Below are 23,065 nucleotides of genomic sequence, written 5' to 3' on the forward strand. Positions count from 1 at the left end.
AACATCTGAAGTAGGGGATTGCTCGTTGGAGCTATGCCATCAGCGATGAAGGCTTGTCTGAAATATCGCCTTGGGCATTATGCAAGGTGGATAGATCCAACATGAACCCTGAAAATGCACATGCCGCAAAGATGCAGGACAGAACTGCACCTAGCTACCCAAGTGAAGGAAATTGCTGAGAAAGACTCAACAGTTCGCATTGCATAGCATGAAGGCATTACTGTTAGACCAAGAAAAGGGTCACATTACTGTGCATCCGTCTCATCGCAGTGGGAAGAGGTGGTGTGTGTGTGTGTGTGTGTGTGTGTGTGTATATATATATATATTTTTTGGGGTGGTGGGGGAGAACAATAATTTGCTCTTGCTTTTGATTATGAATAACTTAGCACTCAGCACCAGGGTTAAAGCCCCTGCTTTATTCTCAGCTGTAGATGCCTTGCCAGTGCCCATGTCTTCTCGTTTACTTATTGCACATCTTAAACGTTGGCACAGTTACCTCACTGTCATAGTAGTCTGTGTGCTGATAGAGGAATCTGTTGATTCAGTTGAAGATCATTTTTACGATCAATTGGAACATCTATTATGCACAGTCCCTCCACATGACAATCTTGTGATCCTGGGTCACCTAAACATACATACTGGCCCCTTGTGAATGGGTTTTGAACAGGTCATTGGTCATTATGGTTCAAGCACACTCAATGGTAACTCTTGCCACTTGCTCACATTCTGCGCCTCCTAGAATCTTTCCCTTCTTGAGTCATGGTTCAAGTGGCGACGCATATGCCAGATGTCATGGATCTCTCATGATGGCATCACTCAGGAGCTGGACCACATCAACACATGGGACAGACGTCTCTTCGCCTCCTGTAGAGTATATCGTGGTGCGGAATGTGCTGAGGACACAATCACCACCTAGTGGTTGCCAATATGGTGTTTGACGCTCTGATGAGCAGGTAAACCCTTGGAGGAGGAGGATGAAGAGGAGGTTTGACATTGACACGCTAAGTGCCAGGTTTAGTCAACAGGTTTTATATTGACGTTGGCAATAGATTCTCAGCACTAGCCAACTTGCCGGACGACATGGAGGTTGCCTGGTCACTGTTCTCTTCTATTTCCTACCAATCTGCTGAGCAGACTATTGGCTGTAGGCATTCAACATGTTGACCATGGCTATCAGAGGAGGTCTTCCAGATAATTAAATTGAAGGCCACAGCTTGCCATAGTGATAAGCGCGCTCGTAACCAGCTGAAGTGAAAATTTAGCACCCTGGCACTCTGTGATCGCAAGGCATATTATAATCAAGTGGTGGGGGATGTTGAATTTGGCTCAGCCAGGGGCGACTTGAAGCCAGCATTCCACGCCATTCGCAATATCAGCAGTCAAGAGGTAGTTGCTACAAACAGCATCCTGAACGGCAGCCAAGGCCATCCATGTAAATCAATGATGACATCCTCTCATGCTGGGTGGAACATTATCACAGTGCCCTGAACCACCCTCTGGCTGGTGCTTGCTCAGAGCAGCCCACTGCGGTTCCAGACCCAGACATTTGTACTGATGCACCAACATTAGATGAAGAGTGTCATCTATAAACTGAAAGATGATCGTGAAGCCGGTGCTGATCGCATCCCCTCAGAGCTGCTAAAATGTGCTATTGACCCTATAGCAGAATCACATCTGTCCATCTTTTATCTGGTATGGAGAACAGGAACCTTGCCAGCCATCTGAAAGGACGGTATTGTGATCTCACTCTGAGGCAAAGGACCGCACAGTGAATGTAAGAGCTACAGGCTGATCACCTTGCTGTCTGTTCCAGGGAAGGTGTTTACGCATGTTCTGCTGGCACGTTTGGAGCCTCTGCTACATTGGAAGAATTGCCCCCAACAGTCGGGCTTTACGAGGAACAGGTCCATGCCATTTTGGTCCTCCGCTTGTTGTCGGAGATACACCATGAGTTCAGGAAGGCCCTGCACGTAGCATACATTGATCTTAAGGCTACATTTGATTCAGTTGACTGTTGTACTATGGAAGGCCTTAAAGGGCATAGGTGTCCCTACCACTCTGCTGGACTTGATTAGAGAGCTACATAATGGAACCACGGCCCATTTACATCTGGGGAATCGGATGTCAGAACCTTTTTAAAATCAGTATCTGGTGTCAGGCAGGGCTGTATCTTGGCCCTGCGCTCTTTTGTCAGGCAATAGATTTCATAATGCAGCATTCAGTCAGGTCCTAGGCATCTCAGACCTTGACTACGCTGATGATGATCTTCTAGTACAGAACCCCGACAGGTTTCATGAGGCACTCCAGAAAATGGAGGAGGAGTGGGCTAAGATTGGCCTCCATGTTTTACGGTCAAAGACAAAGCTGCAAAATCTATTCACCCATGACTCCAATCTCTTTGAATAATGAAACTGTCAAAGCAGTCTCCAGCTTTTGCTATTTGGGTTCTATACTCACCAGTTCCTCCAACTCTCACACGGAGGTTCTCCATTGGATTGGCATTGCAACATCTGCCATGGGTCGTTTACAATGAATATGGAACCAACATCATCTCAGCATGACAACCAAGTTCAGGATCTATTCGAGCTGTATCCTCCCTATACTGTTGTATGGCTGCAAAACATGGACACTACGCCACTCAGACTGGGCAAAGTTGGAGGCTTTCCACCCAAAATGCCAACATCATACATTGGGCATAAAGTGGAATGACTTCATCTGTAATGCAGGTGTTTATGGCTGCTCCAGTCTACCGACTACTAGGGCCATTGTCTGCAGATGGCGCCTTACTTTTTCTGACATGTTGCAAGAATGCCACAAGACGTGCCAGCAAACGCCATTCTCTGGGTGGCTTGTAACATCCCAGGATAAAATCCCACCAATCGAGGGGTGGAGGTGTCCCAGAGGCAGACCACCTGTTATATGGGTTCATCAAGTCTGTTCCGATGTTGGACTCTGAGGCCATCAAGCCTTCACAGTTGTGCAGAAATGGACCAAATGGTGAACGATCACTACGGCCAACTGTCTGGCTAAGCGTTGAAGAGAGAGAAGAAAAACAGCTCTAAAGAGTTCAGTGCTTGCTGGTGTTGTTTCTTCCATTAAATTTCATATGATGAAAACTACAGATGTCAGGTTAATTTATCCTGCTATGCCTGTGAACACCAATCTCTCTCATGAAGCACTGAATATATCTCAAAAAGATTCCTAGGTCTCTGGTCCACACTTTATCCTCACCGTGGTCATCCAGTCAGAGGTAACTTTGCCTGCAGTTTTGCCCATCAGTGCCCTTCTGGGACTTTCTGGTAGCAGCAGCAGCAGGACACTCCAGCATCTTGGGTAGCAATAGCATCGGGACTAGTAAATTACCAGGGAATAATTTCTTATACCCAAACTTTTCCTAATGATGATGTGGTGGTAGCTTCTTTCATGTCACAGTGTAGTCTGATGGCTCCCAAGGAACACCCCAGTTTTACTCCGTCTTATGATGCCTCCAATTGTCACAGAACCTCCTTTTACCTAAACCGCTCATCAAATCAGCTCCTCTTAAATGGACAGCAAGTCAACCCATAGGTCATGTAGCAAAACATGTATGGAGATTCATAGAGAATATTGGTGATTTATTGCATTTTATGAAACTGAAATAAAAAGCAGTAATACTGTTTTAAAAGCCCAAGTCAGTGATTATAAACTAAATTATTAAATAATGAATTATTTAAAATGTCACCGTAGAATCCCAGCTTCATCTTGACTCCTCCCCTTAACCACTAAAAGACAATTTACAGTATGTATTTCTCATTGCAAGTACAGAAAACTACAGAAAATGACTTTTAGAGAAGGGTTTTGAAAGACAAGTTCTTTAGGAAGTGACTGAAAGTTACACGCCTATTCTCTTGCAGATGCCTCATAACCTTTCTTCATGTTTTATTGCTTTTGACTAGAGTTAGTAGTGAAATGGGATCCCGCTCCCTCTCCCTCCCCCTCCCCCCGTGCCCTCCCATGGAAATTTTCAACTTTTTGGCAGAAATTAAAAAACCAAAATATTTTTGCCTGAAAACTGAAACATTTAGATTCATTAATGCAGCTGTGGTGTCTTTTGGGAGTTGTATTTCAGGTACCTCATGCTCCCATTCTCCTCTATAAGCAAGGCTCCCTGACTGGACTTTATCTCCCATGATGCACCATAGTCTGCCATTGTGGCAAGGGAACTTTGATTGCATCATGGGAGATGTTGCCTGGCTGAGGACAACAGACCATAGAGAAGACATGAGTAAACAGAAGTACAATGCCCATGAGGCACCATGGGTGAGCTATCCAAATCAAAATATTTCAGTTTTCAGGCATTTGGGGTGTTTGTGGAAAATTTCAGTTTTTTATATAGAGAGCCAACTTTAAAAAAAAAATTATAGTTAATACCCAGTTTTCTGTCAAAAATGGTTTCAATGGAAAATTTTCCACCAGCCCTACTTTTGAATGAGAAACACAGAGCTGCTTTCACCATTCCTTCTGTTCCTATATTTCCCCCGGTTAGTTGTACCAAAACAATTAGGGGCATAGCTATGAATGTCAATAACTTAAGCTTTGGAAAATATGGCTCTTAGCATGGACAGGATCTGTGGCTTGAATACTGAGCCAGGATGCTATTTAATAGCAAATACTGCTATATAGCATTTCCATATGCGCATCTATATGCCATTCCCCTACATTGGACCTCACAAGGAAAAAACAATTTCTCAGGATATTTCACTATTCAGAATGAGGACTGCTCAGTGCAGCTGAGGATGGAAAGCGTAAAGAGTCTTGCTATGATCTACAATGGCTGTCAATGCCAAGGGGCTGTTATAGTAACAACAAAGCACAAAAAGCTTTGGCCATGTCCCTTTTGGGTTGACACCTCCTGAGATTCAGAAAAACCAGCCACTGGCCAGCTCCAGCCCCAAACAACCTAGGGGAAGGGGAGTTGAAATCATTCTGCAACCCTGTGCCAGGGCACAAGACTGTACCGACAGCCACTCAACAGGCTTGTATAAGTCACAACAGGCTTGTATGGGTTAGACCTACTGCATCTATGTCCATATGAGTTCTGTGGTCTGCCATAATAGTCTCTGCTTCAGCCTTTCTAAGGCTGGCACTGAGACCTCTGACAGCACAGTCCAGGGAAGTCTGCCTACTGTCCCCGCCCAGAAGCCTCTGCCTTCCCCACCCTTCTTCTTAGCTTATCCTCCTGGCTGGTCAGCCTCGCCCTCAGGTGATGCGTCCGTCCAACTTCCTGGCCAGTCCCCAGTGCCAAGAAGCACTGCTGTGGTTTTGGCAGGTGAGGGCTCAGAATTCACACAGCATGGGACCTGGGTACTGGCTGGGCCATGGTGTGCTCCCAGGTGTCAGACATGCAGCCAGTAGTTAAGATCACCATGTGTGTGGCTGCATGTGTGCAGCGCAAAAAAAAAAAGTGGCATATTGCATCTTTTGACTGGTGACTGGCAAAGCAGTAGAAAAACTGGCCAGATGGCAACTTTAGGATACTTATGAGGGCGACTTTAGAGTTGGTGTTAGGAGCAGCTATCTTGGCTTGACATCACCAGAGGATACCCCTACTCAGGAGTGATCCTCTGAGGGCTGGATCCACCAGTGTAGGGCTGCTTTGTGCTCGTGTAGATCTGCCAGAGTGCCACCCAGGATTGGCCCCCTTGGTTTTGCCTTCCAAGAATTCCTGTATTTCTTCTCTCAGCAGGGGCAGGGTTTTCACGTCTTGCGAAAGTGGCGAGAGGTGAAGGGATTACCCCCCTCCAAACCCAGAGTTACCCAAGATGTGCACACATCTCAGCAGATCTACCACAATCAAGGAACTGTGCTCACCACCTTTAGCTAACTGTTGCCATAGCCAACATGGTTCCAATAGGAGACATGGTGCCAAGGCCTCACTCAAATGCTAACTGTCCTTTGAAACCTCAGGGGGTGTTGCATGTGCAAAGGATGACTTAACTGTCTTTCTGAAGGAACTTATGCCACTTACTTGTGAGTTGGGCAGGGATTAGAGAATCCAACAGACGCCTCTGGCCCTTACCCCCACCTGCAGAGATGGAACAAGGATACCTCCCCAAAACCCTACTGAGAATCCATGTGGACAAGGTCTCCTCTGCTCACAGGGAACTTCAGGAGAATTCTCAATAATCCTGTGGGTGAGTCAGACCTTACTACTTGTGGGAACCTTTATTTCGTTGTGCAGATTTCCACCAGTTAATGTGAAAACATAAGGACACGGTGTTCTGTGTGCATTTGTAGGATTTAAAATCTGCAATACATGGAGTCCTTATTAATATGACAGTAACTATACAGTAATATGAGAGAGAATTCTGATACTCTAGAACAGTCAGCCATAATTTATGGGCAATTGTAGTCCTGCTGTGGAATTTTGAGAATGCAGTGTTCTGAATTCCCACACAGGACTAATAACAAGCAGAAGTAATGATTAGAATGGAAATGTGGGTGTAACTGTAGCACCCTCGTGGCCAAGATGGAGTCTGCTCTGCAGACAGCTCCGGCCAAGAGAGGGCGCGCGCAGGAATGCAGCAGGAAAAATTCCTTCCACCACAGGGGCACCTGTTCCAAAGCCCCCAGAGTGAACAGACTTACCCACAGGGTAAGTACAATGGATATAACAAAGGGAGATGTTTATTTACAGAGAGATGAGAGGAGAAAAACAACAAGGGGAAATGTAGGGGGAGCGGTAGAACAGGGCTATATCCAAACCAAGGCCCCACAGGCCCAGTGGTAGCACAGTTTGAAAGAGCAGACACTGAGCAATGTCTGCACACAGAGTTCAGGAGTCCTGAGCAAAGTTCAAGTGCAGTGGTGAGTCTTGGGTGCTCCTGGTCATCTTCAGCGCCAGTGAACTTTCCCCAACAAACCCCTCCGGTGCCGTCTTCTGCTGCTCTCTGCAAAGCCACACAGAGCGACAACCTCCCCACTTAACTAACTAGCAGCTTCCCTCCTTATTCCCAGTGCAGAGTCACAAGCCCCAGTACTCACAGCCCCATGCAGTTCTGAGCAGCAGTGATGCTGGGTCCAGCTCAGCCTGTCCTTCTCGGGCAATTCCTCCCTGGCACAGTGCTCCCCCTGGCTCCTGTCCAGGGGTATCCCTGATCGGCCACCCTGTCCTTCCCAGGCTTCAGGCAGGTTCTCTCTCCTTCACTTTGTCCCGGGCCTCCCGGCTGCAGCCCCAAGTTTCCCTCCTTTCTCTCTGCTCCCACTTCCCAATAGGAAAAAGATTTAAAGGGGCTATGCTCTCTAAACCCCAAGGGGTTACATGGGAATTTTTGCTAGCTATGTGTCACTGCTTTTAGAAGTGTTCTTTAAAATTTGCAAGTAAATATAGTGCTCTTAAAAGTGATGGAATAACAACATTGGTTTCACCAGCACGAATCCCACTCTAAAGCCCAGTACGGTCATGGGTGTCCTCCTACTGACTTCAGTGAGCTCTGCATCAGGCCCATAATGCAGACAGCTGCTGTTCATACCTTTCTGTAAGCTACTTTCTGCCATCCTTATTCACAACACAACAGTGCCTTACTTAAGAAGTAGTCATGTTGAAATCAGAAGGGACTACTCATGGAGCAAGGCACTATTCAGCATGAGTGAGGGTGGCAGTATCTGCCCCTATATTTCTATTCCTCTTTAGCTTCACTTCTGTCATGATTTGCCTCCCCCTTTCTATTCTAGTCAATCTTGAATAGTATCTGAGAGTTGTGCCAAATATGATGAAGCACAAACGGGGATGCGAATGAGATCACCAAAGGCATTTGAACTTACTTGTTACTTCAGGTGAAAATCAATCGCAAGCATAAACTCACTCTAACCCCTTTTAAAATGATGTTCACAGTATGGAGTATAGATCCTGGATCAGATTCTGCTCTGTTACTCCTGTTCAATCCTGTTGAAGTCTGCAAGGTTGCACAGGTCCGACAGCAGATCACGTCCTTTTGTGACTTTTGTTCAAAGAAATCTTAATCACAGCACTCGACTTTTTTTGTACATTACCCACATTCTCTTTCTGGTGTGTCTCACTGCAAGTCTGACTAGATATAAGTTGTGCCTTGATGGCCAACTGCGTCTTCCAATTGTTTTCCCAAAACATTTCACAGTTTTAAATATGACAGGACAGTGGACAGTATTACATATAACAGTCAGTATTAATGTCTCAGTGGACCCTTCTTGATCCTGTAGATTCTCTCCCCACCCTCCCTCCTGCTCTGAGTGGAGATCCAGACAGATGTAATAGGTGAAATCTTGGTCATTTAAGTCAATGGCAAAACTGTTTTGACTTCAGTGAGGCTGGAATTTCATTCAGTGACTTCAGTGTAGTCATGGAGCCGAGGCAGGAGACCCAAGAGGCAGCGCAGAGTGCTGTATGCACAGTACTAGCCTTTGGCAGATCTCCCAGGATCTGCAGGTTTTGTGGGCAGAGCCCTCTGCCCATTTTACAGGGGACAAGGGAAAGGAACTGTACCAAGAGAACATCACAGGGTGTCTGTACTGTTCGCTTTAATGTAACTTGCTCAGAGTTGTAAGGCCATGGCGGTACGCACTTCGTCTGGGCAAGCCAGCCAAGGAATTACCCAGGGTTCTGGGAAGTCTTGTACAGACCACACTGAAGCATGCGCTGCTGCAGCTTCACTGATCCGCCACCTAAGCCAGGAAGACAAAGCAAGCTTGGAGATGTGTGCCTGAGCTTCAGTCACACTCGGTTGCTGTATGCACACCTCATACATAAGTCTCCAGACCCTCTGGCCTGCTCTTTAGATTTCTCCATGGGTGAGGGCAAACTGGGGCATAATTCCTTGGAATTATTTGAGGTGGTATTCTCCCTTCAGAGTGCCTGTGTAATTTCCATTTGTCTTAATATATTTGGAGAGAGGCTACATTGTTAACAAAAATCCTGTCAGGCATAACTTTGGGGGGGGGGTGTTTGTTTTGTTCCAAATTACAGTTGAAGGACTATATTCTGACCTGGTACAAATGGATTAATTCAATTGATGCTATAAATTTGACCTTTGATAGTGTTGATCCAAATTATAAATCCCTGAAAATAAAGGTTTATCCTGAAAGTGCTGATACAGCTTTAACTAGAGCAGTGCCAGTGAATGCTGATAAAAGGGTTTTCCTTTTCTTTAAATATAGATTTTTTTTTTTTTAATCAATCCCTGATGGGATGCTTCTGGGTGTCATTTTAGTGAGCTGGCCATCACTGGAGACAATTACAATGCTATATTAGGCAAAATAGTTACATTTTGGCTTCACTGTTACTGTAAATGCTATAATAGGTTTCAGGTAGGAAGAGGAGAGAAAGCTGCAACTGCTGTCACACAATTGCAGAGTCGGAATTAAGTTCAGGTCACTGATAAACCTTTGTGCTTATCTGCATGGATGAGATGGCAAGATACAAGCTCAGTCACTGACATTCTTAAGAACATGTTCTTAACTGTGGATTATTAGAATAGACTACTCTTGCAACATATATCATTTACATGCATTTTAAAGCTCAAATGAAATGTTAGTTAATGCTCTAGTCAGCCCTCAGCTTTCACATGAAATCCCCAGCAAAATATCTATAAAGTCAAGTGTTTTCCAGAAATGCAGCTGCTTTACATTCATTCTAGAACATTTCATTCTTCAGCTGACTAATGCTTTAAACAGAAAAAGAAGCAAGCTCTGTAAGACGTGGCTTCTGCCACCAGGCTCTGTTCTTGTATGGTTTTGTTGTTTGTTTGAGTCATCTTGCATCTCATGAAAGCTTTATCATGGAGGAGAGCTCCTAATGGATTATTCTTTGCCAGAAAAGACCGAAACGGAACAACATTGAATGTCGTTAGCAAAATGAAGGTACATTAATTTACAGTATATGTTGTCATACACTTTACTGAAGCTGATTTTAAAATATTATACACTATTATTCATAGTTTCATAGAATTTAATGCCAGAAGGAACCATTAGCTCATTAAGCCTTCATAACCCAGGCCATTAATTTCACTCAGTTACCCCTGTACAGTAAATTGGGTTAGACTAAGCATTTCAGTCCTCAGGAGACCGAACTGTTGTGTGCCACAGGAAGAGAACAGGAGAGACCAAGGTGTTACCAATTCCTGAGGCACTTGTAATGGCAGGGACTTGATATGATGAGATGTATATCTTGTTGGATTGTGACCACTGAACCATGCAATTTCAGATCATTCTGTAACAGTAAGCTGTTTTCTTTATTTACAGTCCCACCAATCTGTGTCACCTGCCAACTTTATCAACAAAGATTTCATCTATATCATTGATTTAAAAAAAAAAATTGAATGGCATTGGACAAAGAACCAATCCTGGGAGACCCATTAGAAAAGCCACACTCACTGTATTTGAGATGTGTCAATGAGCCAATTCTTAATCTAACTAATATGTTGTTAATTCTATAGAATGCAAGTTTTTAAATCAAAATGTCATATCAAATACATGACTTGCCATATGAGATAGAAATAATATATTGATATCCTTTTTCTACTGGCTTATGTTTGAGTCTACAAAGGAAGGTCAAACTTCATTTGACAGTTGAGCAATTCCTTCCTGACATGAGATCAGCTGGTACTTTGAAGCATGAGATTTGATTATCCAGTTTTATTCTGTGTAATTGCAAATGTTGGTCATTTAAGTATCCAGTTACAGTATCTAACTTGATGACCTCATAAATATGTGCAGCCTAACGATACATTGTGTGAAGCAGTATTTTTTGCTGATTACATATTGTGTGAAGCAATATTTCCCTTTATTTGGTTGAATTAAGTCTGCCATAAAAATCAGCAGTAGTGCCTTGTTCTCATCATTCAAGACAATGCAAATAGGCGAGAAGGATTACATAACGTTCAAGCTTGTTAGGTGGTGATATGATCAAAATATACTGTAAGTCTACTTTACGTATGGAGGATATCTTAGCTCCCTGGGAGGTAAGTTTATCCAGCACCACAGTGGCACAATAATTCATGAAGTTTATTTTACTGTACATAGTTTGTGAAAAAATCATCTAACTACATGGTGCATGTCTGCTGTAAGATTGCCTCCAGTAATATCATCATGAAGGTTATTGGAATCACTAAGTACTATCTCCTGCAGAGAAAAATGAGCTGAGAATTTCATTTAAAAAAGAAGTTTTAAACTAAATTGCTACAGCTGAAGGTAACAAAGTAACAAAAGGTAAATACTAGAAATACTCAGATTGAGGCAGTTCAGTTTAAATTACAGATTAATCCTGGTAGTGGTTCATGTACCATATTTGCTCAGGTGTCAAATTCTATTTAACCCCTTTTTGGATAAAGCAAGCAGAGTGAAAAATGGACAATTTAAAAAAACAAAAACAAAAAAACCCCACCTCCCCCTCCCCGACATGCATCCCCTCTTCCCTCTCCTCTGATACCATGAAATAAATGTAGATGCCTTAAATACAGGAGGCCTGATTTTTATAATTGAATGTAATTCAGGAGTAATTCTATTGAAATCAGTGTCTGATTCTCCTCTTACATAGGCTAGTGTAAATCTGGAGCAACTATTAAACTCAGTGGGTTTACATCAGTGTGAGCATGAAGAGAGGCCTAATAAATTTACCGTGTGAAACTAACACAAGTGAGTCAATGTTCTTGAATATCTTCACTCTAAATGCATCTTAGGCTTCTCAATCTGAAGACTCAGGGTCATTTGGCCCTGTTTCAGCCAGCTGTTGACCATTTAAGACCTTATCATTTATGTTCACGGATCCCATGCTGTCAGTGCTTACCAAGTAATTATAAATAATGGTCGCTTGAAGGCCAATAGTGAAAAGCTGTTATAGATCACATGACTCAGCAGATATGAGCATTCGGCGGTCCGAGGAGGTAATTAATAAACACTGTCTATTCTACACTTTTTTTCTCAGAGCAAATTTGAATTCGCCTTAGTAGTTCTTAACCTGAATACTGAATTTCATTGCTACCCTTAGAGGCTTCTGAAAATCATTTAAATTGTGGAGCGTATTTAAAAAAAACAGCAAGTAAGTATATGTTGCATGAGAATTTGAAAAGAGTTGGCTCATGCTATTAATGCTGATGAGATGTAATAATGTCCCCAGAAGTCAGAAACACTGCTAAAGAGGTCACCACTTACCAGTATCATTGACATGGTCTAAAAAGAAAGACTTTTATGCATATAAATATGAGGCGCCAAAAGCATCTGAACAAATAATGTTTAACAAATGCACGGTTAACATAGAATTCAGTAACCATGTATAATGAGGCAAAACCACTAAACTGTGTGGACTTGTCATTTGTGAAAAATATTACATGCCTCCTAGTGATCTGAAAGGAGGATAAAAATCTGAGGGGAGAAAGCTTTGATTTCATCCCTGTGTTAGATTGACCCTGAAGTAATTTTAGCAGAGTCCAAGTTAAAGTTCCTGTCTCCATAATGGCCAATGTTGCCTGTTGTCTTGTTGATTTATTGTTTCGTTATTGTTCCCGTTAGTGTTTGACAGTTTCACAAAGCTTTCCTACTCCAGCCCTGCCATTTTTTCCACATCTGAGCTCAGCTTTCCAGAGAGTTGGTGGTGTCATTAGCTCAAAAAATACTATTTGTATAACCGTCTTAGATGGATTTAGTGTTATATAACATCTATAGTATTAGGAACACAAATTCTGCCTTCTTCCTAACAGAAACATTGTACTTATGGGATCTACAAAAAGTTATATTCGTCAGACTGACAATCTGCCTTATTTCATCTAGTCCCTGGAATGAACGTGTGCTCTAAGCAAAGTAGTATTTTATAGACACAAATGAGAGTTTGTCGTCTTCTATGTATTTATGTTTGTTAACTAAAGTGCTTTTCTGCTGGACACAGGCATTTGGGGATTATCCTTTTAACATTTCAGTGCCATGTGTAGAACTTGCAATACATACATAGATAAGACACCTGGGTGCTTTGTGGCATAGAGCTGCTTATACTCATGTGAAAAAGAAAAGGCGTGTACTAGCTGTTTTGTTCAAATATTCAGCTCTAAATTATAACAGTGAGATTTTTTTTGAGTACAGTCACTCTCTCTGTTAAATAACACACTTGCTATTTCCTAGAGATTTCTTGCCTTGGCTTCCAGTTACATTAAACCCATAAATGAATTCCCTTGTGACATGCTCCTTATATGGCTATCAGGAAGTGCGGACCTTGTAATTATGCTCATCTGTATTATGGCCCTGATTTATTCAAGCATTCCTATTTAAGACAGCATGGAGCTTAGCATTGGAAAATGTAATCATTTAAGACCAAGGTAAGTTGATGGCAGAGAGAATGGAATTTATTTTACCTCTACTGAAAAGAGCCATCAAATTGCATGTTGCTTTTGGCTGGTCAGTTTGGGATAACCTCTAATCCCTAGAAATACAAATCAATTGTTGTGTGTGAATCTGACGAATTTGGGTTGTAGCCTCTGAATTTGTCTCTAATCAGCAGCATATTTATAAAATGTTATCAACTTTCCAGGGGCTTTTGCGGTGTATGTGATAGATCAGAAGTAGAGGTTAGAGCAGAGGTGGGCAAACTACGGCCCGCGGGCCGGATCCGGCCCAAGGGATTGCCCCCTGTGGTGCCGCAGGCCCCGCACCGCTCTCAGAAGTGGCAGGTACCACGTCCCTGCACAGCCCCTGCGGGTGGGGGCGCAGAGAGCTCTGTGCGTTGCCCTTGCCTCCAGGCACACACCCCCCCCCCCGGCTCCCATTGGTCGGGAACAGGGAACAGCGGCCAATGGGAGCTTCGGGGGAGGTACCTGGAGGAGTGCAAGGGCAGCTCGCGGAGGGGCTGCACAGGGATGTGGTTCCAGCCGCTTCCCAGAGTGGCACTGCGTGGGGCCAGGGCAGGCTTGCACATAGTCTGCCCTGGCCCCAGTGCATGCCGTTGCCACCCCGGAGCCACTTTTCACCCCTCCTGCGCCCCTACCCCCAACTCCTTGCCTGCACCCCAACTCCCTGCCCCGAGTCCCCTGCTGCACCCTGCACCCCTGTGCACCCCAACTCCCTTCCCTGAGCCCCCTCCTACACCCCGAACCCCTCCTCTGCCCCAATCCCTTGCCCTGAGCCCGTTCCTGCACACCACACCCCAACCCGCTGCCCCGGCCCTGCATACAATTTCCCCACCCAGATGTGGCCCTCGGCCCAAAAAAGTTTTCCCACCCCTGGGTTAGAGTGAATTCCATGTGGCAGGCAGGTGTGTTTTTGTTTTGAGGGTGGGGGGAGCATTAGATACATGTGATCCATTGCATTTGGTATTTATGTAGCATGGGGGGAAACATACTGGTCACTCACAGCATCAACCTAGCACACAGTAGCAGTGCCTTGGAGAGGAAATTTAGATTTCTGTTGACTTTAACAGAGCCAAGATTTCAACCACAATGTGCAAAAATGCATTCTTTTGGGGTATATTTTGCTTCCACTGTGAAAGAATGAATCTTTCCATGATGCTAAAATGTTTATATTTGATTTTTTTAATAAAGACAATCCACATAGCTGTATGCTGAGAGCTGTAAAAAGTTATTTTAAGTCCCATCCTGCTCTCTCTTGCACTAGAGAACGTTCATTGATATCATTTGAATTACATAGGTATAAAGCTGGCATTAGTGATGGGAGAATCACTTTTAAAAAAATAAGGCAAATTAGAAAGAATAATTTAATAAAATAGCATCTCTCAATTTTAAACACATACTATCATTTAATGAGACCTGGGTGTTTTTGTAAAAGGTGCCAGATTGTCAGCGCTAAAGAATCGAACTTTCCAGTTATCTAAAGAAAAAATCTTGTCACAGGAAGCAGCAATTTTTATTTATTTATTTAGTAGTGCTGAGGAGCCCTAGTCATGGACAGGACCCCATTGTGCTAAGCGCTATACAAACCAGAACAAAGACAGTCCCAGCTCCCAAAGAGCTTACAAGCTAATGTGATGGGGCAAGGCCAGATGGCTATAGAAGAGCAGTGGGAGATAGATATATTAGCTCCAGGCTAAATAAATCCCTGGTACCAGGATAAGTGAAATGGCAGCTGCTCCAGATCAATTAAGACACCTGGGGCCAATTAACTTTCCAGAAGGCAGGGAGAATGCTTGGCTTCAGGTGTCCCAATCAACCTATCAGGGGCTGACTGAAACTAGTTAAAAGCCTCCCAGTTAGTCAGGTGGGTGTGCATGTCAGGAGCTGTGGGAGGAAGTTGTGCTGTTGGAGAGACTGAGTAGTACACACCATATCGGTCACAAGGAAGGAGGCCCTGAGGTAAGGGTGAAGTGGAGCTTGAGGAATTGAGAGCTGCTGTGGGGCAAGTAGCCCAGGGAATTGTACATGTCATGTTTCTAAAAGGTCAGCTACCATAGCTGATACTATTAGGGTCCCTGGGCTGGAGCCCGGAGTAGAGGGTGGGCCCGGGCTTCCCCCCCCCCCCCCCACTTTGCCCCCTCATTAATCACTGAGACTGGGAGACAACAGAGACTGTGCAAGGAAGGATAACTTCTCACCTCCCTCGCTGGCTTATGATGAAAATGGCTCACTAGACTGTGACCCTTCTCTCTCTAGAGAGAGAGAAGGGTTACGTGGAGGGTCACAGTGAGCCTCTGAGGCTAGCAAAATCCGCCAGGAAATGCAGGACTCACGGAGGCAAGGACAGAGCTTTGTCACACTAAGTGGAGCTTCCTTACTTTGCTCCAGCAGTGTGCTAGAACCCCTGGCTTTGGCACCACCTAAGGGTAGTGGTCAGCACTGCTGACCAGGCTATTAAAAGTCCAGTTGGTGGTGCAGCGGGTCTAAGGCTGGCTGCCTGCCCGCCCTGGCTTTGCGTGGCTCCTGGAAGTGGTGACATGTCCTGGCGGCCCCAAGGTGCAGGGGTGGCCTAGGAGGCTCCGCATGCTGCCTGAGCGCCGGCTCTGAAGCTCCCATTGTCCGCGAACCACAGCCAATGGGAACTCTGGGGCCGGCGGCAGGAGGCAGGGTCTATGAAAAGGGGTGGGGCAAGGGTGTTCAGTTTTCTGCAATGAGAAAGTTGGCAACCCTGTTAAGATGAGGTTTCAGTCACCATGGTTATTCAGTCCTGCTCTCGTTGCTGGGGCACCCCCTTGTGGAGCCAGTTTTGATGGCATTCTGTGAGGTGAGCATCTGTCTGCTGTGAATTTGAATGAGACCTCCAACTTATTTGGCAGATGTTATCAATCAACTGTCAAAACCTTCTGTCACCAACTTGCAGTGGATTTGAATTGATGACCTGGAGGTTGAAAGGCCAGATACCAGGTCTGCTTAGCAAGCCTGGTTCCTGAATGTGCCTTTGAAAGATGACCTAAAAATGAGGGAAAACAATGGATTTGTATCCCCCCCCCCTTTTTTTAAAGCTTCTTGGTTGTATACAGAAGGCCTAAAAGGTTTCTTCATGGTCCACCTTCACCCCCAAATTGTTTATCATGTTGAAAAGTAAAACATTGTCTACCTTTTTTCCCTGAAAGGCTTTCTAAACAGCTGGGGCTCTATCCAAAGCCCATTCAAGTTACTGGAAAGACCTTCCTTTGACTTCCATAGACTTTGGAGCAGGTCTGTGGAGAAGTGCTGGGAAGATTATGGTATTAGAGATACCAAGCAATTAAACATAATAAAATGTGAGGGGAAGTAGTTCTTGTTAAAAATGTTTAAAACTCTCTGGCTTTTGTATGTTTTTGGTAACACCCATTTTACTCCAATATCTAAATATGCAGCTGGGAGAAAAGATTGCTTTAAAGATTCAACATTCCCACCCGCCTCCTTTCAATACAGTGCTGAGAGAGCTCACAATACACATGTAAGACTCAAACCAAAAAATGTGACATTCTTGATATTTCTAAGGTGAAAAACAAGCAGGAGTGGGAAGGGGAGATGAGACCCTTTTAAAAACACACTAACTTTTGCGCCTTCTTTACATATCATTAAAAAACCCCAGAAAACCACCACCAGGCATAATCCCTGTTCTTTCCTTTGCAAGTCGCTCTTTTCTCCAGCACTTGCAGTCGTCATAGCAAAGTCACTTACTGAGAACAGGAGCAGAGCACTGAAGTTCTAGAACTGTCACCTGCTGAATCGTCTGGCAAACATTTGTCTTTGGGGGGACAGAGTATATATAACCAAAGTGTGTTCATTGGGAAAAAATGCAGTAATCAAGTTTGAGATTTTACCAGAGTAAGGAGCACGATTTGCCTGGCAATTCTTAATTCTGCTTCTTTTATCATTATATGCTATAAAAGACATAGCATGGAGGTAATGTGGGTAATATATATGACATACTATATGGTAAATGTGAATAAATTTTATTTTATTTTTTCTCTTTTGTCCCCATTGGCCCCCACCTGCCGAAGCTATATTATTTTCATATGTATAGGAAGTAAGACAACAATTTTCTGCTGAAGGAACTAGGCAATGAGGTTTCCCAACAGGTCTCCAGTGTATGGTTTTCTATGTTTTTTTCTGTTGCATGTGCTGAAAGGATAAATAAGACCAACAAAATAATGCTTTCATGTTCCTGTCCACCAACATAGACAGAGTATAAGGTAATTTATTGCAAGTGCTTTCATTTGTTGTTAGGTCATCATTCCTAATTTGGGGCTTATTTTGCTTCACTGAAAACGTCCTGTTATACCCTAGAGAGGGCGGCTTTAATGTGATCAGAACTTGTCTGCTCAGCAAAAGAATTGTCAGTGCAGAAAAGTGGAATGATAAACTGTTTCACAATTCGTAGGTTAAACAGCATTGAAAGGGAATGAAAGCATGACAAGTCAAAGCATGTCCTATAAATCAGCAGTATGTGAATTAAGACGATTGTGTCTGAACACACATGCCATACATTACATGAGTGATTTAAGAAAGATTTCAGAACTGCTTTGAATATGCATCTGCTGTCCAGATTACTTCAGGAGCCTTTTTTCATCTTACTAGCATTTTTATTTCCTTCAGTATCTAATGAATAACAGAAAGTGCAACGCAAAAGATTGGCATTACTTTACCTAATTGAAAAGATAAGTAAAACATTTTAGGGTGTGTTTTAAATAAATGTGTGTATATATACACACATATATAAAAGTCAAATATGAAGCTGTTATTTTGATAGTCCAATGATATAGAGTAGGACTGAGAGAATTAAGCTAATTTTCCGAAGCAATAAGTGTTTGTGCCTACTCCCATTGATGTCAATGATGTACTGCCATTTACTTTAGTGGAGCAGAATCAAGCCCTAAGTAAGCAACACTTGAATTAAAAAAGTAAGATGTAAGGATTAAATACCAGGTTACAAAATTAATAGTTGCAGATAACAAAAAAAAATTGCACAGACAATGACTGTGTATATGAGCAACTGAGGGGAGTTTTTATATAGAGAGTGTGTGTGTATATATAAAACTACACATGTAGGGAGTGTGTGTGTGTGTACAGAGATAACAATAAATGTGCTGGTCATCACCCTGATTTTTACTGGCTATGACATACTTAATAAAGGCAAAGTACAAGCTCTTTGTGGCTAGGGACTGTATCTTCCTGTAAGTGTAGTGCCGACACACCTTATGTTTTCTATTGCAATATTAATAATATTGGTTGACATTTTTCAAAATTTGATTTTTCATAGGTTCGTATTTAGACCAAAAATGCAAGAAAAAGTGCTAAAATTTCAACTCAATTGTTTTTGTTACTTGATCAGCTCTGATGATGATGATGTGTCCAGGAATATAAATTATAAGTCAAGTTGTAGCAAAATTTACAACAGCTTTTGAGATTCCTTGCTTTTCCCATGCACTCAAACAGAAGATGTGTTTTGAGTCATACATTCATAGATATTAAGGTCAGACGGGACCATTATGATCATCTAGTCTGACCTCCTGCACAATGCAGACCACAGAATCTCACCCACCTACTCCTGCAATAAACCTCTCACCTATGTCTGAGCTACTGAAGTCCTCAAATTATGGTTTAAAGACTTCAAGGAGCAGAGAATCCTCCAGCAAGTGACCCGAGCCACATACTACAGGGGAAGGTGAAAAACCCCCAGGGCCTCTTCCAATCTGCCCTGGAGGAAAATTCCTTCCCGACCCCAAATATGGCGATCAGCTGAATCCTGAGCATTATGGGCAGTATTCACCAGCCAGATACCCAAGAAAGAATTCTCTGTAGTAACTCAAATCCCACTCCATCTAAATCCCATCACAGGCTATTGGGCCTATTTATCATGAATAGTTAAAGATCAATTAATTGCCAAAATCATGTTATCCCATCATACCATCTCCTCCGTAAATTTATCGAGTTTAATCTTAAAGCCAGATAGGTCTTTAGCCCCCACTGGTTCCCTTGGAAGGCTATTCCAGAACTCCTCTGATGGTTAGAAACCTACATTGTATCTTCAGACTTTTGCTGGGATGTATATCTGTACAATACTATATCAGCTGCTGCTGAGGGACAATTTCCCCCTCACTTTACAATGATGGATTTAGTGAAATAGTGTCTGATATTTCTATAAACTGTTTTGATCTTCATTATATTAAAATATATTCCAGAATTTAAGGTGTATAATGAATCACTGCATTTCACCTTTAAATGGATGGCACCAACCCACTTAAAGGATATGGTCTCTGAGGGGGACCCAGGGAGGGATTCACTCCACTGGAGAGTAATATGGCCATATTAGGGCCAGCCTGCATTTGGAAAGCTGCGTAAGAATCATGCATTGCACACCTTAACCTGACAAACCATCTCCATTCTTAACCCTTCGTAGAAATGGTTTTCAAGTTTAGAAATATGGAGAATGAAAATGAATTGCAGCACAGATGAGCATCTGTTGTCTCTTTTTATATGACCAACTTACCACTATTTTGCTTTTATTTCTAGTTATAAGAAAACACACGAAACTCTGAGCCATGCAGGACAGAAGGCAACAGCAGCTATCAGCAATGTAGGAACAGCCATCAGCAAGAAATTTGGAGATATGAGGTACAGAAATTCACTTCTGATTTTATTTGCAGGGAGGGAGATAAAACACATGGCAGGTTTTTGTCTGCCTTTCTAAAATTAGGGTTTAAAGTATTACTACTGAGACTGCTTGTTGTGGTGATTTTTATACATTTTTCAGCCTAAAGGAAAAAATTGTGTATTAAAATGTATTTCTGTTATGAATCCTGGTAGAAAGAAAAGGTATTGCAACTTGGAATCCCTTCTAAATAACTTTGCAAACCTAGGGAGGTGTATAGATAAAAGTGGGGGGAAATGCAGCTAACTTTTCACTACTCTAATTTATTCACAAATGGGATTTTAGAGACAGACCTCTTTCTACGAACACAGGCCTCAGTCTGAACTATTCTTGGAAACATAAATTGAAAAGCATTTTGGGCACTTTCATCAGCTCACTCCAGAAATACAGTGGGTGTTATATAAAAAAATATGGAGCCTGCAGAGAGGTGAAGGTACAAACCCTTTCTTCCACATGAGTCATGTTGACTTCAGTGGGACTCTTTGCAGGACACACACATGCACACAGATCTCTTTGCAAGGTCAAGACGTTAGCCTGAATTTAAAATTAAAGAATCCCAAATGTATCTGATATCTTGGGCCTTTCCAGAGCTAGAAGCAAGTACTGTTTGACCCATTGGGATTCTGGGAATCTTCCCTTTCCACTGATCTAAAACTCCTCTTTCTAGCCCTAAAGGGCAACAAGGCACCTAGTCTGACACTTGCCACTAGTGCGGAACCTCATATTGCCCATCTTGGTCCTCAGACCCGTTAAGAATTACTAGTGGTACCTTTGATTTTTAAAACAAAGAATATTAAAATACTGTTTGCTTATTATTTGTATTTCATTGGGCTTAATCAGTATATAAACCAGACTTTAATTTCAGGTTCACTTTCCAGTTTTCACATGCTAGCACAAGTCTGTAAAGTTTTGGTTGCAAACACTGCTGGGAGTGTTCAGATCCAAAGAAGTTTAATTGAAAATATAAATATTATGAAAATGTTAGGATCTGTGCTTTTTACCAGCAAAGTGTTGGGCTTTAGCTACCTGACAAGTGTATCTTTAAAAAGGTTAATTTCACTAGGATCTCTCAGAATAAAGGAACAAAGGAAGAAACTATAAACAATATGAAGTGTGTTTTTTTTAAAAAGGGTAGGCGCACAGAATTTCTCCTCCAGCATTTTTAGTTAATAGGCTTTTTGTAGTGATGTATTTTTCTGTATTGCAGACACTAAATTTCTTAACACTTTAGATTTGATGAGTCCTAGCACAAAAAGCCTTGTTCTGTCCTTTCAAAGGGAAAGTTAGTGGACTAACTCAAAAGAAATGTGTGCGCAAATCACATAATTGAGCAGAAAGGCTAAAGATCTGATAGCAACTCAGTTCACCAGCACTGAGATATTTACAGGGGGAAGAGCTCTGTAGAAGATACTCTTGTACTTTGAATCACTTGCTGTATATTAGTTGTAAAAGGTAGCACTATTGAAAACCCCAAAATAGATCTATTTTTAAAAATTGAATCACTATACAATGGGGAAATCAAGTCTGCAGTATATTTTTCTCAATTGCTGGTAGACTAGTGCAACCAGATTTCATGCTTAACTGCTCAAGGCTCCAGTCCTGCCATTGGATCCACATAGATGCTTAAACCCTCACAGATGCAATTACAGAATAAGAGCCACACAAATATTTTTGTGGTAATTGAACAATGCATGACTAAAGCAAATATAATTAAATTGCAGCATTAACCCAATTTACAGTATTTCAAATGCAGGCAGGTTTTGCTGTGAATGTTTTGTGTATAATTCTTTGCAGCCGAATAAGGAGTTTTATTTTTGTTTTTCTGCTACTTATTTGTTAAATTTGAAAGCTTGATAAATCCTGATACTCCCTTCTCAGCCCCCTCCCAGCACAGCAAGGTTTAGCAAGCACCAGAACCACTGCTGCTGTTCAGCATGAAGAGAGGAGAGGCCAGAGGCTGTGTAAGGGGAATCTGTACCCCTTGAGCTCTGCTTTGCTGTGGCTGGGGCTGTGGCATGTTAGGCTTATGGCCAGGGTCTGGGCACAACCTCCGAATAATGGACAAGCCCTTTGCCCCTGTTATAATCCAGAACGTAGAACAGTGGTGTAGTGTGACTATGCCAGTCTCTGCACTGGCACCTGATCACAGGTAGGGAAGATTCCATCCACTCAGCACCTCCCAGTCAAAATCCCTGTCCTTGTGCTTTGCACTGGGTTTGAAGTTAGTCTCATAGGGGTAGAGTCTAGAGTACTGGAGATTCTACAGTAAAATGCAAGAATCTTGTCAGGTCTCAGCACCGTATGACTTTTCACACATTCTTCCCTCCTTGTCTCTCAAGTCACTGTTCTCCATGTGTGAATCTGGCTGAGTGAATCTGGCCTTCTGCACTACAGATACAAATGGCTAATGTTCACCCAGTAATTATCTCCACAGCCAGGGCTGACAGGGTTTGTCATGTGTGTTATCTTGAACTGTCCTGGCTTTGTTCACAATGCCTCATATTAGCAGAACATGCCTCCCATTGGTTTCCTGAGCCCAGTGTGGACTGATCATTTTGCATGGCATTGTCAGAAGCCCCCACCCACTCTTTTTTTTCCCCCTGAAGATGAAGGGTCCCAGTAGATAATCCAAAAGAATATTCCACCATGATTACCCCTGATGATATGGACAAAAAAAGTCACCTATCAAAAGTAGTGCAAATAGCATGTAAAGTGGAGCAAGGTCTGTGCTAGACTCTCCCCTAAGTCATGTTCCATTATTGTCCTCAAGAAGCTGAATTCTCAGAGAAAGCACTGGGAAGGACAGCATTGTGTAGTATGTGGCATGTGTGGCAGGAAAAGGTGGAGTGGGGGTGGAGCAGCGGTGGAGCACCCATCTGGAAAAATATAAGTCAGCGCCTGTGTCCGTATGGTAGTACAAGGTCAGGAGTCCAATTGTTAAACCGCAGAAGAGTGGAGAAGCCATAGAATAACACAAACAGTAATGGACACCACCTCCCCAATGTGCAGGAGATCAGAC

General features: G+C 42.9%; 1 protein-coding gene across 2 annotated transcripts in view; it reads left to right on the forward strand.

Moving 5' to 3' along the window:
- TPD52L1 (TPD52 like 1) overlaps positions 1-23,065 on the forward strand; it is an 85,606-nt gene that overhangs the window by 44,225 nt on the left and 18,316 nt on the right. For both annotated transcript variants that reach the window (XM_084624801.1, XM_084624802.1), the window contains exon 4: positions 19,908-20,009. In XM_084624801.1, coding sequence (XP_084480927.1) covers positions 19,908-20,009 — 102 coding nt within the window. The remainder of the gene's footprint in view (positions 1-19,907; positions 20,010-23,065) is intronic.

The sequence above is a fragment of the Lepidochelys olivacea genome (assembly GCF_965140295.1).
Source record: "Lepidochelys olivacea isolate rLepOli2 genome assembly, chromosome: 3".
NCBI classification, from domain to species: Eukaryota; Metazoa; Chordata; order Testudines; family Cheloniidae; genus Lepidochelys; species Lepidochelys olivacea.